Source organism: Lepidochelys kempii, chromosome 2, assembly GCF_965140285.1.
Source record: "Lepidochelys kempii isolate rLepKem1 chromosome 2, rLepKem1.hap1, whole genome shotgun sequence".
NCBI lineage: Eukaryota > Metazoa > Chordata > Testudines > Cheloniidae > Lepidochelys > Lepidochelys kempii.
The window spans coordinates 114,176,871-114,192,246 of NC_136381.1; the positions used below are offsets into that span (position 1 = coordinate 114,176,871).

Genomic DNA, 15,376 nt, shown 5'->3' on the forward strand with positions numbered 1-15,376 from the left:
CAGCCATCTGTGGGTCCAGCTAGTCATTGGCAAACAATACACAATTATTTGTACTTGGATGTGCAAATTTGATCAGTATCATTAGAGTTTAGAAACTGACAATTCCATGTACAGAAAGCATGTTCATGAACATTTGATTAGAGAAGCTGAATCAGAACATAACTTGCACTCAGTCACAACAACATTTAAATGTAGTGATGACATAATTCATGCAGAGGTTACTGTGCAGCTACAGAGCAGAAATCAAATACATGAAGTAGCAGAACATCAAGCGTCTGGAAGAATACGCACCACAGATTGATATCAAATTTAAGTGATTATTTTGGCTTTGATCCCTTTATATTGTTGATTGTCAACCTTTGTACAGGCATGCTATTACACAAAGAAAATGGCAATACATACAGCTTTAAGATCAATTTATTTATAAGTGCATGAAACAGGTTACAGAACATTATTAAAATACTGGCTTGGGGATTTGTATTTTTTTTTAACCAATGTTTAATCAAATAAATCTGTACAATGAGTACTGTCTACATACTGGGTTAATTTGTAAGTTACTGTATATAGATCATTACCAAAGATTTCCTCCAGTATGTTACAAAGATGAAAACTGCATAAAGACCCCCTGAAATCTTATGACTAGACAGGGCAATGTCAATTGTGCATCACTGCTTTGTAGCTGAAGCAATGGAGTGGAAATATGTGCAGAAAAATTTGCTTTAATCTAAAGTAATATGCCAACTTTTATTGCTACCCTTTGAAGAAAATGAGAGGTGAATGTGCTGTGAGAAACAGAGAAAAAACATTTGTATGGCTATACTAAGATCATTACTGCAATTAAAATACAGAAGATTAACTGCAAAACTTTTATAGTCAAGAAATTATTGTAGGTTCATAGTAAGGTTTATACACAAATACGGAAATAAAAAAGTTGCTTTTATAAAAATTTTAAAAGTATACAATATTTACAGATTGTTAGGTATCATCCATGGAAGTATTTTAATCTTAAATTAGAGCTAAACTATTATATAACATGCAGTACATACAGATATAACTAACTTTAAACATACTGTTTCACACAACGTAATATGAATAATTTCTCAATTAAATTACCTCTCAACTCTCACTATTCTTGCTATCTTTAAGCTTTACAATAAACCTCAGGGCAAATTTTCAGCTAATGTAAGTTTGTGTCATCTGAGAATCTGGCCTTTATTTCTAAAAGAGGAACATACTATAGACTAGGAATCACATAACACTTTCTCCACCTCCATTTTTCTAATGCCTGGAGAAGCTGCATCTACTAGGTTTCCTATAATTGAACATTATTATTTAAATCATGGTTGACCAAAAGCCAAAATAAATTCAATCCAAATCGATCTTTATCAGCTTGCTACTGCAATGACTATTAAGACTAGATTTTTAATTTTATTAATCCTCTCAGAAATCCTATTCTTCTCCCTTTTATCTGATTACATAAGGGCCAAGTGATGTCTGATTTTTTTCAGCTGATTCAAGATGTTCACATATGGTGGGAACTAGCTTAGCCCTAATGGTTCTTTTGAAGAGTCTCTACTGGATTCTTAAATATTTTTTAAAAAAAAACTTAAAAGTTCCGGCCTTCATAGACTGTATTGTTGCAACTAAAACTCTAAGGCAGGGGTAGTCAATTATTTTTTGTCAAAAGTTCAAATTTCTTAGTCAAGGTCCACATTCCAGAGAAAATAAAAAAAACAACAATCATAGTAAGTAAATAAAAATATTTTGTGGTCCATTCAAAAGCACCTGGCATTCTGGATTTGGCCTATGGTCCGCCTTTTGACTATCCCTGCTCTGAGGATTACCAGAAATGTACACAATCAATGTACTTTCATAGGTCAAGAGAAATGTTAAGCATTTTTTAACTTGTAGTTTGATTTTTACTATATCAATATATACAACTTATATAGTTTACACAGTTTTTAAATGGGAAGAACAAACACCTGTCAACCTAACCATTCTTACCAACATTCCTCTGAAAACAGATGACATTATTTAAGACAATAACTAAATTACCAGTATCAAGCTAAGGGGCTAGCTTTCAGAGAAAAATGGCTTTATTTAGATCAGTCAATAATTACTTATTCAGTTAATCTTCAGCGTTTATTGAAAAAAATGTTAGTTATTTAGTTTGGCTTATAGATTAGTTTCCCCAGCTCATAATAGAAGCTGGAAGAGCAAATGCTGATTCATTTTGATTACTGATAAAGGGAATAGTTAACATTCATGCAGTTTTAGTGATTTAATCTCAAATATAAACAAATTTTCCTACTTCTGATAGATTTTTTTCAGTGTAATAGATCATGGAATTGAAAGATGAACATTTGAGGTGAAAAACTTCTTGTAAGAGGAATATTTCTGTAGATATCCTCACATACTTCTACTCTAAAATCAATTACTTTTAGCTCTGCTGTAGTTGGAAATTACTTTGAAGTAAAATAGCACTGCGGGGTCTGATGTTGCATCTCTTTTAATTACACTACATATTAAACTTTCATGTAAACTAAGCATAAGGATGGCTTTAACTGCTTCAACTTTTACAGTCTGGAATCAAGCCATGGTCTTTCTGGTTCACGAATCACCGTAAGTAGGTAGTAAGGATTCTGCAGGCCACGGTCTGCAGTTACAATGCACGGAACCAAATGGAATTTACTTTAAAAAATTTGTTGGCAGGCAAGATTGAATAGAAACTAGCTTGTTTTCACACAGCTGTGTTGGGTCTCTACCTCTGTCAAGAGTGAAAAGGTAACAAGAGCTTTGTCACTCGAGTAAACAAAACAGGGTAAAATACACCCATCCACAGAGGCTAGCGCAAGGCCTATGTACCACCGAAGGCCCACTTAAGCTGTACTTTGAGGGCATAAAGGGGGATTTCAGCAGTGCATTGACCTTGTGCTGGCCACTATATTAGAGTGAATTTTACTCAGGAGATCTGCTTGCTGTGGATGATGAGTTGATGCATTTTTTTAAATGATCACTTTTGGGATTTAAATTCACAATATTGTTTATTTTTGGAATGTCAGTGAAATATGTACAGTTCCATTTAACAGAATACTCAAGCAGCTCATGGACACTTGTCTTACCTTCTGTATTTATTTTAAACTAGAATCTACAAGTCCAAAATCAGAAGACTGGTCAAAGCTCCAACATATGATGGATCAGATGGTTTAGCTACAGATATTATTTTGGACTGTAATTACAACTATAACTTCAAGTTTCAAGTATACATACAACAAAACCAACTCCTACAGTAGAAAGAAATGGTTGTCAGATATGTGAAGAGGGGATTATAAAACTGATTCCTTTCAATTGCAATGCAGAATATTTCCTTAGCAAGTCATTATTTGAAATGCCCCTGCTAAACTAATGGAATGATGTGTTAAATTAGGCTATGTGAGGATATCCCAAAAGTTAATTTTAGGTGGTGAATTTGAAAGCTAGAAATAGACCTACTGTCCAAGAGCGTCAACAACTAATTTTTAGTTCCTTAAATGTAGTCCATAAAAAAGAGAAGAGACTACACAAAAAATGGTTAAGAGGCAAGGGGGTGCCCAGGAGAAATACTACCAATACATCAGCTACATGGAAGAATTGAGAGCAAGTCTTAATCTTATTGTGAGTATAAGGATCTAATATTTTTGTCTGCATGGAAACTTCCACCTTCACAAATGTATGTGGAAGGGAATAGGGTTTGTGTCAGTTTCTTTCAACTGCTGACACAATGGAGATTGTTAAGTATATCAGTAGTGAAAACAAATAATCCCAATTTTAAAATAAGGTAACTTGAAAACAAAGTTTGTCTGAAAATTCTGTGCCTGTTAGTTACATATAAGATTACTGTAATTCAAAGTTTGTGAAAAAATATTTTACTCAATGTCTATTTGACAGCACTGCATATAATCAGTTTCACCTTTAACATACCTTTATAAACAGGGGAGAAGAAAAATTCTTATAAAAGAAATTTTAAATAATCAGGACGCGTTATTTAAGTTGTTCTACAGAAACTGGAATTTAAAATATGAATCAATTTTTGAGACAATTCAAGTTAAGAGTCCCTTTAAACAGTTCAAAATTATTCCTCTTCCCTCCAATTTGAAATTTTCTGGGGTGCTCTCTCCTTCCCCTCTATTTTGCATCTGACAAGTTCCTGAAGACTTGAGTGTGGTGAAGTGAGGTTCCTGCTCATCAGGCATCTCCTCTCCAATACTCTGCAGTCAGAGATTGGGGAAGGGGATAGGTCTGAAACCTGCCCCAGAATTACAGGCTGAGCAGCTGCAGGACTGAGGCTTCTGCTCTGCATGTTGAGCCACTAGGGGTATGTCTACACAGCAACCTAAGGCCATGTAAGCAACGTAAGTCCCCCTGGCATCCACACCCCAATCACGTAGGGCTCAAACCTAGGGCTCCAGGACCCTGCAGGGCTGGAGGGTCCGAGCCCATATTAAGCTGCGACTGTGTGTCCAAATCCTATTGCTTTCCCATGTGTATGCGGCCCCTGACTTGACTCAGGTTCCAGAAGTCCTCCAGATGTATTCCAGAGTTCCTGGGAGCAACGTCCTTAGCCCTCTTGGTATCCGCTCTACTCTCTGGCCCCCTCTGGGCCTACATGTGCAAGGGCACCTGGGCAGCATGCGCACTGTCAGGGTGGCAAGTGGGAGCCAGCCCCAAAATTTCCCTGCAGCCTCCCCGAGTGGTGGCTCCAGCTTTTGCTCCTCCTCGCTGCTGTGCAGAGCTTGCCTGGAGCAGGGAGCAAAGCTGACAGGGATCCAGACTGCCAGGATCAGAAAGTTACTCACCTTGTGCAGGAATGTAGGTTCTTTGAGATGTGTCTCTCTATGGGTACTCCACTTTAGGTCTTTGGGTGCCCTTGCACTTGTAATCGGAGATTTGTGGTAGCAGTGCCCGGCTGGATCGCACATGCGCGGTCCCCGTCTCGTACCACCTCAGGCAGTTAACTGGCGCTGTGTGACCAACACCCCCTCAGTTCCTTTTCTACTGCAGAGATTAAGTGATAAACTCTGAAGCAGAGGTGAGGAGGGAGGGTAGTGGAGCACCTACAGGGACACACATCTCGAAGAACCTACAACAAGGTGAGTAACTTTCTCTTCTTCTTCAAGTGCTGTGCCTATGGGTGCTCTGCTTTAGGTGACTTTGGAGCAGTACCCTCTGGTGGAAGAAGGGGGCTTCGGAGTTGAAGTCATGACAGAAGACAGCACAGTGAGTCTGAAAGAGGCATCAGATGTTGCCTCTTGCTCTAATGAGTAATGCTGCGTAAAAGTATGGGCTGAAGCGCAGGTTACAGCCCTACAGATGCCCATGATAAATACGTTGTTAAGGAAAGCAAGAGGTCGATGTTTATGCTGTGTCTGTGTGGGACATAGTTTAAACGGAGCCACGCTTGCAGGCAACACGTGTAATCTTGTGCATCTGATGACGAAGGTCACGGCAACCATGTGGCCAAGAAGTTGCAGGCAAGTCCTGTCAGATACCCGTGGACTGTTTCATGTCGTGGATATGAGGTTGATTAGAGTGAGAAAACGTTGCCTTCGTAGAGAGGCTATGGCCTTGTGTTAGCCGACGGCCAAGGATGTTTGGTGAGGTGCCAGCTATGCCCGTTTATACCACCCGTGACTTTAACCGCTAGGACGCACTGTCCCTTCGCGGCAGGCAGCCCGGGCTAGGCTGACGGATGCCCCAAGGTCCTAACCACCCGTGACTTTAACTGCTAGAGCTCAGAGCTCCTTCGCAGCGGGCAGTCAATACTGACTGACAGGTGCCCCAATGGCAGCACTAAGAGCCTCTCCACACCCGTGACTTTAACTGCTAGAGCTCAGAGCTCCTTCGCAGCAGGCAGCCAGGATTGACTGACAGGTGCCCCAAGAGTTTGCCCCGTGGAGGCGGCACAACTCAACGCTAGGCTCTTAGTACTCTCACCTAATGGCCAGGCTTTAGAGCCAAAACGGCTGAGGTTCTTTAATTGTGTTGGCTGCTTTACAGTAAACCAGAGAAAACAAGTCAGGCTTATGCATAAATGGTTACCAAAAATTTATTAAGCTAGATTCTAATCATGTGGTTACAAAATTGCTAGTGCCTACTTATTTAAATGTAGAGATGTTACACACACAAACAAGTTACAAAACTGAAGCCACAATCCCAAAGAAAGAAAACAAAGTATAGAGCTCTATTTCAAAATATGTGTACACTAAAGATAGGAGATCAGGTGTGGGTGCTTCTTACCCTCCTTGCATCTCTCGATTCCAGCGGTGCCAAGCCAGGATCGGTCACTCAATTCCACGGAAAGACGAATAAGGGACAAGGCGTAGGGACCCTCTTAGCTGCAGAAGACTTGGGAGGCTGTCACTTATCTGACCAGCAGATAGATAGTGAAAGCACTCAAAAATCATGGTGCTGTAGGTCCCCTACTTATACCTCTGTACTCCTTTATTCTCTTTCTCCTTTCTTATGCCAAATTGAGGCTGGTCTGTCGGGGTGACGCCAGCTTTCACAAGAGTAGTTTACACTTGCAAAGGAGAGAAACAATAAGTTTCGACTACTGGACATTTCTTTTATCAGGGTAAATATTTTCCCAACTAGGATGTTGGTGTGTGTGGTGCATCACGCTATTTAGTAGGGGCTAACAGCCATGTCTGTCACAGGGCCTCTGCCTGCTGTGAGCTTAATCGTTGTATCTGTTCCCAGAGGCACATTGTAGCAGCACACCTGTGCTTTCACAGCTTCAAAGGCTGTGCTGGAATATATGTTAAGTGCCCTGTTCCTGCTTCCTCCTGTGTTTCCAGCAATGCTGGTCTGAGAGGGGGGGGGGCTGGCTGTCTGGCTACACCTTGGGAGAACTGAGATGGGCCCCAATGAACTCCAACTCTTGCACTAGTATTAGAGTGGACTTTTGTGCATTTATTTGGAGTCCTAATCTCGTGAAGAGGGTCACCATCTGTTTGGCGGCTTGTAACACTGCTTGCCGTGTTGGTGCTTTCAGCAGACAGTCGTCCAAGTTCGAGATTATCATGATTCCGTTTCTGCTGAGGTAGGCAGCAACCACTGCTAGTACATTTGAAAAAACTTGAGGGGCATTGGATAGGTCAAAAGGAAGAACCTTGTATTGGAAATGTTCCTGTCCAAAAGTAAATCAGAGAAACCTCCAAAGTGAGGGATGGATTGTTATATGAAAATACGCATCCTGGAGGTCGAGGGCCGAGAACCAATCCACTCTTTCTAGTGCTGGAATTATGGTGCCTAGGGTGACCATTTTGAAGTGCTGTGTCTTCACGAACTTGTTGAGTCACCGTAGATCAAGTATGGGTCTCCACCCACCCAACTTTTTCTTTATGAGAAAATAGTGGGAATAAAAATCCCCTCTCTCTGTGTCTTGTTGGAACAGGTTCTACTGCTCCTAGATTTATGAGATGGATTACCTCTTGACACAGTAGATGCTCATGAGAGGGGTCCCTGAACAGGGATGGGAGGGATGGTGAATAAGGGGTTTGAAAAGAAAGGGGCTGGAGTAACCAGTTGTATGATTTCTAGCACCCATCTGTCAGATGTGATCGTTTTCTAGATTGGATAAAATGGAACTAGGCGATCTCTGAAAGGTCAGGAGAGAGTAGACGTCTTCAGCACAGAAAGACATGGAGCTCTTGGGCCCTCAACAAAAGCTTCAAATTTGTTGCCTGGATGTCTATGGCTGCGACGCTGCTGCTGAAAAAATAGGCTGTCATCTTCTCAATGGCCTCTGACTCTCATATGCCGGTGTTGCTGTGAATACGGAGCATGGCTGTAACGCTGAGGGGCATAGTAACAATGCAGCTTGGAGGGCTGTTCCAGAGAAGAGTTGTCCCTGATAAAACTCCTGAAAATTGTTCTTATCTTTGGAAATAAAGTCAATAAATTCAGAAAACTGTGTAGTAGTAGTTGTAATCATATTTTGCCAGCAAGGTCTCATAATTGGCTATCCGGAGATGTAGTGTAGCCAAAGAGTAAACCCTGTGGCTGAAAAGGTCAAGCCTTTTCCAGTCCTTATCATAAGGTGTGTGCTTGGGCTGCTGTTGCCTGTCACATTCATGGAATGCGTCAACCACCAGTGATTTGAGTGCCATATGGGAGAAGAGGAAGTCTGTGCCTTTCACTGGCACATAATATTTTTTGTCAAGCCTTCTTGCAGGTTGGAGGAGCAGTTGCAGGGGTCTGACAAATGGTCTTGACAGGTTCCATTATTGCATTGTTCATAGGTAAAGCAATTTTGAAAGAAGAGGATGTATTCAAAATGTCCACTAGTTTGTGCTGTATCACCTGGACCTCTTCCAGAGAGATGTCCAGTGAACTTGCTACCCTTTTAAGTAGGTCCTGGAATTGTTTGAAATCATCCCCCATATTAGGAGGAAGAGGCATGACGGTGGAGGAGGCACAATTCTTACTGGTGGCTGCTCTCACTTTTCCTAAAATATTGAATTATCTTTAGGAAAACAAAATAAATATGCATATATACATGTCCAAATCATTGTAATTTATTTATTGCTAGCTAGTAAGTCTGTTGCTAAAAGTGATATTAACAAACATACAAATACCACTTTTCACAGCAGACTTACTCAGCCCTGGCAAGCCTGGGGACAAATTAAGCCCTGGATGGAGAGTTGGGGAGGGAGTGGGTGCCAGGCAAGATGGGGGTGGGTGGCTGGGGGAGGCAGTGGGGGGCTTGAGCCTGAACCAGAGCCAAAAGTCATGGGGCCCGGGGACAGAGCCTGAAACCGTGTGGCTGGAGCAGGCCTGTGACTGCGCAGCCAGAGCCCGGAGCTGGAGTCCAAAGCCCCATGGCCAGAGCCTGCTGCCCCACCACCACAGCACTGAAGCTCAAAGCCTGAGCCCTACCACCCCTGGGAAGGAAAAGAACTCACCATCTGCCTGCTCCTACAGCATTGTGCCTCAGCTGACTCCAGGTGGAGGCCCCAGCAACCAAACACCAAGGCAGTGCATCCAAGAGAAACAGTGAAAGGAAGGTGGAGGATGCGCTACTTCGCCCACCCATCTACAGCCCAGAAGGCTGTGGCCGCAAGAAAACCCACTAGTGGCTGTATTTGAGAAACATTGCCATAGGAGGCCAGGGGAAGAGAATATGAAAGTTGTCCCTGCCTAATCTGCCTTTGACCATCAAATAGCTAAAAAAATTAACAAAAAGTTGTCCTGCTCGGGGGGGGGGGGGGGGGGGGGAGAAAAAAAATCAGAGACGGGAGAATTGCAGGGGCCTTTTAAATGTTCCAAAAATCATTGCAACTCAGCAAATGAATTTAAGGTTCTTAAAATATAGGTCACGTGTTCCCTAGAAAAGAACTGATTGCCAAACACAGTAACATGTTTCATGGGTAACAGATACTATATGCAGAAACGGGGGGAGGGGGGGGAGACAAAAACAACTACTCTAAAGATGCAGCAGTTTAAACAAAATCTTTACATGTATTTAACAGCTACAATAAAGGCCGAAGAGATTAGCTGGGGTTTAATGGCTGGTTAGATCATTAATGCATAGAAAACACCCAGTGCCTCACAACTCTTACTAGTTATCTCACACACACACACACACACAATACCACTGTAGTTTGGATAAGCACACTGAGATTTCTCCTTACCTCAAGTACCTTGGTCTGAAAAATTCAGGCTGCAAGCCTCATAACAATTGTCTTCCTAATTTTGGCCATGACAAAAATACCATAACAGGTTCTCTTTATTTCCACTTCCAAAGTGAGCACAGCAATTGAACAAAACCTGATAGAGTGAGTGTATCATTTTCTGAGTTATGGTGCAATTTGGTCCATTTATTTTACCTAAAGCGAGATTCACCCATCCTTAATTACAACCCAGAATACTACCACATCTCAAGAGCAAAACTTCAAGTCTTTTTCCTGATCATCTTGCTATAGGGTGTGATTATAATGAACTACTTTGGATGACCATGTACAGCGCCATAAAGCTAATACATTAATGATGCAATATTACGTTTTAATGTATTAAAGGCATATTAAAATATGCTCAGTGAATGAAATGTCAAAACACACATGCAAGTGAAAAAGAAGTTTACAAACATAAGGACAGATTTTCTAAACAGTTATTATACAAAAAGCTATTTACTAGATGGTACTATGTACAACAAAAAAGACATGTAATTAAAATAAAAATCAACTGATCATACAAAAACAAAAAAACAGAACAAATGAATAGCAAAGTGCAAAACTAAAAGAATCATTATTTCCCTTAGATTAAAACAATCACAATTCAATGAACATTAGAAATATATTTATACTGCTATGTAACATTACAGATAAAGACAGAAGTATAAATCACTCTTTGGTCCCCGTGTTCGTACATTAAAACTGGTTTAACTACTGTCATTTGTTGCTGTAAACAACTGAGGAGTATGCCCAGAATTACATTGCTAACCATGGTACATAGAGATCAGTTCAATAAACATAAGAAGATTATCACCAAAAATTAAAAAGATCTGTAATATTTTCTTCATATAATACAGCTGTTCTAGCTATCTGAAAACAGAATTCTTCTTTTTTTATAGTGATGCATAGCTAATAATTAGAGTGAGCTGGTATTTAAATCTTGAAAAACCAAAAGAGCTTCTATCTTAAAGTTACAAGTGGTTGAAGTTTCTTCACATCAATTACCACACTGCCATTCTTCCAAAGACCAGAATTGTGTAGATATATTGCACTTCTACACTACTGTAGTGAATAATAACCATCAAGCGTATCCATTTAGGGCCATTCATATAAAAGATGCCTTGGTCTTGAAATACTGCACAGTACTATTACAATAAAAGAAATAACACTGTCCCAAGAAATTTACTCTGAGATGTTGTGTGAATTACTAGCATGCGCAAATTCTAAAATATATTTTTCACAAAATGGATTATAAAAAGACCATTCCCGGTTATTACGTGTATACATTTAGACTATTACCATTTTTTATAATAAGGGCCCAAGAGTGTAACAGCCATCTAACTCCCAAAAGCAGTCAATGGAATAAAACTTCAGGGCTGAAACTGATCTATTTCTTTCAAAGGCATAAGGCTACTGAAGATGTTTTCACCACTGGTAACTGCTTGTTCATTCAAATACTATATTTTAATGTGGAAAGGCAATAAGTTAATACTGTACTTTGTGACAAGCTAGTCATCCTCATATCTCCCCCATAAAGGAGAGCAGTTAAGAATTCTTCCTCAGAGTTGATAGTTTTGTCCTATTGACATTTGGTGAGCCACTTGGACATTGACTGCCTACTGTTGCTAAACATTAATACCATATAGTACACATAGACAACTAAGCAACTCAGACCATATTTTAGAGAGTGACAATTCTGTATGCAACGTATATATTTTTTAAACCTAATACATGCTTGAGCTAAAGATCATTCAACAGCTGGTCCTAATATTGCAGAGGTTTCCTCCTCTGAAAAATGCTGACCTATATCATAAGGTGGCACACATTAGCAAACACTTCACTGGCACCTCAATTGAGGTGAAAAGCACAGTTTACCATTCAATGAAATTTTAATTTTCATTCAAACTTCTGAACTTAGTAATGGTGTCTTTTGTAGTCATTGGCTTAATACGGTGAGACTGAAGAGTAATGGTGTCTTTTGTAGTCATTGGCTTAATACGGTGAGACTGAAGATGTTAAATTGTCATAAAACAACGTTATGAATAGAACAGCAAGTTAGTTAGATGTGCAAAAAAATCTGAAATCTAAGATGCAGCTTTCTAGTGAAAGTTAAGAAGTCTTGAAATTATTCAAGTTACCGAAGACTATGTTTTAGGAAAGGAATTTTTAGATCCAGACAAAACGTGGTTCCATAGTTTGTCACGTCATAAGAATTCATTACTCCTCCCAGTACTTCTGTTGATTAAACCATTGCATCAGATAACCAAATCTGTTAGTAAAAGCAACAAGAGAACAAGCAGTAAGAGGACAGTAAAATTATTTAAATTCCTTCCCCTAAAATCTCTCTCTCCAAGGCACATTAAATTAGAAAGAACATAACTTCAGTTATTTTATTTATACTAAGTTTTTTTTTTAAGTCAGTGAGTTGACTATCTGCAATCAATTATTTTTCATAAATTAAGTTATTGAGAAAAATTTAAATAATTATCTACAGATAGCAGCAGCCTACCAATTACGAATAATAACTGATAAACTAATGTTTATGGAGGAAAAATGGTAAAATCAGATTTTAATTTATTGTATTTTGAAGCAGTGAGCAAAGTGATTTTTAAGTAACCATTGTGACAGTGTCCTTTTGATAGTGCTGCAAATACTACTGTTTCAACAGGCCTGGAATAATCTTGGACATCATGACAGCAACACCTTTGGTGCATAAGCCCTCCCTCTCTATGCACACATTTATTCAACTGTTGTAAAGTACTCCACTGAAGCAGGATATGAATGATTCCCTCTTTCCTCACACAGACCTTCTTGCCCTTCTGAATTCTGCACTCCTGTAATATTTTAAAATTTCTATTCACTTTGAACCATTTTATATGTGCATTTTACATGCATATTACCACTGTTCCTTTTAAAGTAGAAAGAACACAAGTCTACTGAAAGCTAAATATCTGAAAACTCCACATAGGATAAAATGTGTTCAGAAATGAGGAAGTTCATGCATCGCACTATTGTTCCAGTTTTGATACTGATAGACCAGATCTTAACATTAAATTTACCATTTTTGTTCAGCAGAATACTGGAACAATCATGTACCAAACATAAAATATTTCTTAAAATCCCTTTCAATTTTTTCTTTGTTGTTTCTTTACTTGTTTTTTTAATTCTCTTTCAAAGCCTAGATCAGACCATGTTTTAAACATTAGATGTTTCAGAATTAAAGACTGGTTCTGGTTTTTAAATATCATTAAAAAGAAGATTTAATTGCAACAAGTAACTTCTCTGACATCACACTGGAAACAACTTCTTTCTTTGAAGATAAACACAAGTACCTTTTTCAGAAGGGTTAATGAATACCTACATTTCAAACAAAATTTATGAGTAAAGGAATAATTTAAATTTCATTTGTAAATATACATAATAGATTGTACTTAGTTTGCCCTACTCACAGTCTGCTTGATGATTTTTGGACTGATAAAATACCAAGTATGTAGAAATAAAACCATTAAAATCTCTTTTCTATAGGTGGTGAACCTCACAGAATTGCTTCACTAAAGTCCTCCTACATATAGTGCTAACCACATGAATTTTATGAACAGAGCTGCTGCAGTCCTATATCCCAGTAATACTCATGTACAGTTAAAAAAACAAGTAGTTACTTCATATGCTGAATGGGGTAACACTCAGCATTGAGTAGGATTGAGTTAAACAAATGCAAGTACCTTACTAGTTTACCTGAATTAATGTGGAATATATTCACAGCACTCCTCTATTACTACAATTTCAAATGTTCACACTATCAATAGTTAAAAAATTAAACTTCAAGTTTGGCACATGTACCTATTCTTCAGAAATGTCCCTGTATTTCAACACTGTTAAGAACAATGATCTCATCATCAAGTGTTAACCTGATTGGCAGCTCTTCAAGGTGCTTTATCTCACAACTTCACATACATTAATTGCACCTTTCCTGTGACTGAGGCACATAAGGTGCAGAGCAGTAGTAAAACAGTGTGGACACTAGAGGGCAGTCCTTTCCCACTTGACTGAACTTCTAGATTTGAAGTTCAGGTCCCATATTCTTCCTGTTGCACTAATCCATGTCCGCCAGCCACTGAAGCCACTTTCAGGAAACTTCTCTGCAGACAACAGGTTTCCTTATATCAACTGACTGTTTTCACAGAAGTCTCAAAGTGTAGCAAGAATCCTTGAAAATGAGATAATCAATGTCAGTACTGTCTGTCCAACTCCAAATACCAGTGCTTCCAAAGGAGCCATGTTCTTCCCTGCTACTCTGTAAATTCCAGCTACTGCTGCACCTAGAATCACAAGAAAAAACATGTGAAATTATTACACGAACAAAAGGTCAAAGCGGAGGCTTATGATGATTAATATCAGGTCTCAACATATTCTATTAGCAAACCTGTTATCAAACTATTACTGCAGAATTATTAACACCAATTTGCTTTACTTCTCTCACTGTCATGATAGGCATTAAGTATAGTTTCCCAGCTGAAGTGCAGTTTTTAAAAACCTAGGAAATTACACACATATATACAAATGTTCCTAACTTTCAAACAAATACTTATACATTTTATGTACTTATTTTTGTAATTTGTTAAGTTTTGCAGTTTCCTCAGACATTTTCACACTATTTATCTTTGTGTAAAGAAGCCTTGCAAAATTGCCAAGAAAATTTACCAACTGATACAGTCTACTTGTATCCCCTTATAACAATGCTTATAATGAAGAAAATAATAGTTTTATTCACTCCATCAAAAACATTTGAATTTTGCAAAGCTCAGATACAGTAAAATATTTATATCACCCAACAATGTTCTACATTTCAACTGGGTTCCCCTCCCCATAAACTATTTTTAGTGAGACTAAACTCAATTTCATCATAGCAAGTCAGTATCATTCTGACTTACCAGTGCTAAAATCTTTAAGAGTTGTATTAGAGGTAGATAAAAAAACATAATACTAGTAAATGTTGCAATATCACTCAGCAGAATATATGAAAAAGAATATCAATATAATGTTCTATATAATGTTTAACAGCGAGGAAATAATTTTTCTTGCACTTCTGCATGGGGGCTTTCATCAAAAGTCTGTATAGCACCAAGAGGCCAAGATAGGTTCTTGGTACACTAAAAAAATAGAATACCATACTGTAAATTAACCAGACTGCTACTAGCTTGCTAATATCACATGCAGTATGTGAGATTTCACAAATCAAGATCAAAGAATAAAATCATGCAGTCTTATTCACCAGTGATGTAATATGAGTAAAAGTGACATTATTAGCAGTGAACAACAGTTGGGAATAACATGCACTGCTATACCAGTGATGAAGCTATGAACCAGGAACATTAGGTTTTGCTGTATAACATTTAATCTTTGCCTTCCAAAATAGTGCTAGATGTTTCCGTTACAATGAAACTCAGTCCTGCTTAGTGTACCTTTGCAGTCTGTCAGTAGAAGAATATAAGAGCCTGCAACAGTTCTGTTAAGAGCAACTAATTTTTCTATTTGCTATCCCATGTGCTAGCATGATCTGGATCACAGTAATCCATTTTCAGTGCACCTTCTTTTTCATGCCTTCAGAAAACATATGGAGGGCAACACATCCTATTTCAGCATTAGAAGCAGTTTCTTAAAGG

General features: G+C 38.8%; 1 protein-coding gene across 1 annotated transcript in view; it reads right to left on the minus strand.

Moving 5' to 3' along the window:
• Window positions 1–401: 401 nt before the first annotated feature.
• TMEM170B (transmembrane protein 170B) overlaps window positions 402–15,376 on the minus strand; it is a 36,592-nt gene continuing 21,617 nt past the window's right edge. The window contains exon 3 of the mRNA XM_073332056.2: window positions 402–14,032. Within this exon, the coding sequence (XP_073188157.1) occupies window positions 13,902–14,032 (131 nt within the window). The 3' untranslated portion in view covers window positions 402–13,901. The remainder of the gene's footprint in view (window positions 14,033–15,376) is intronic.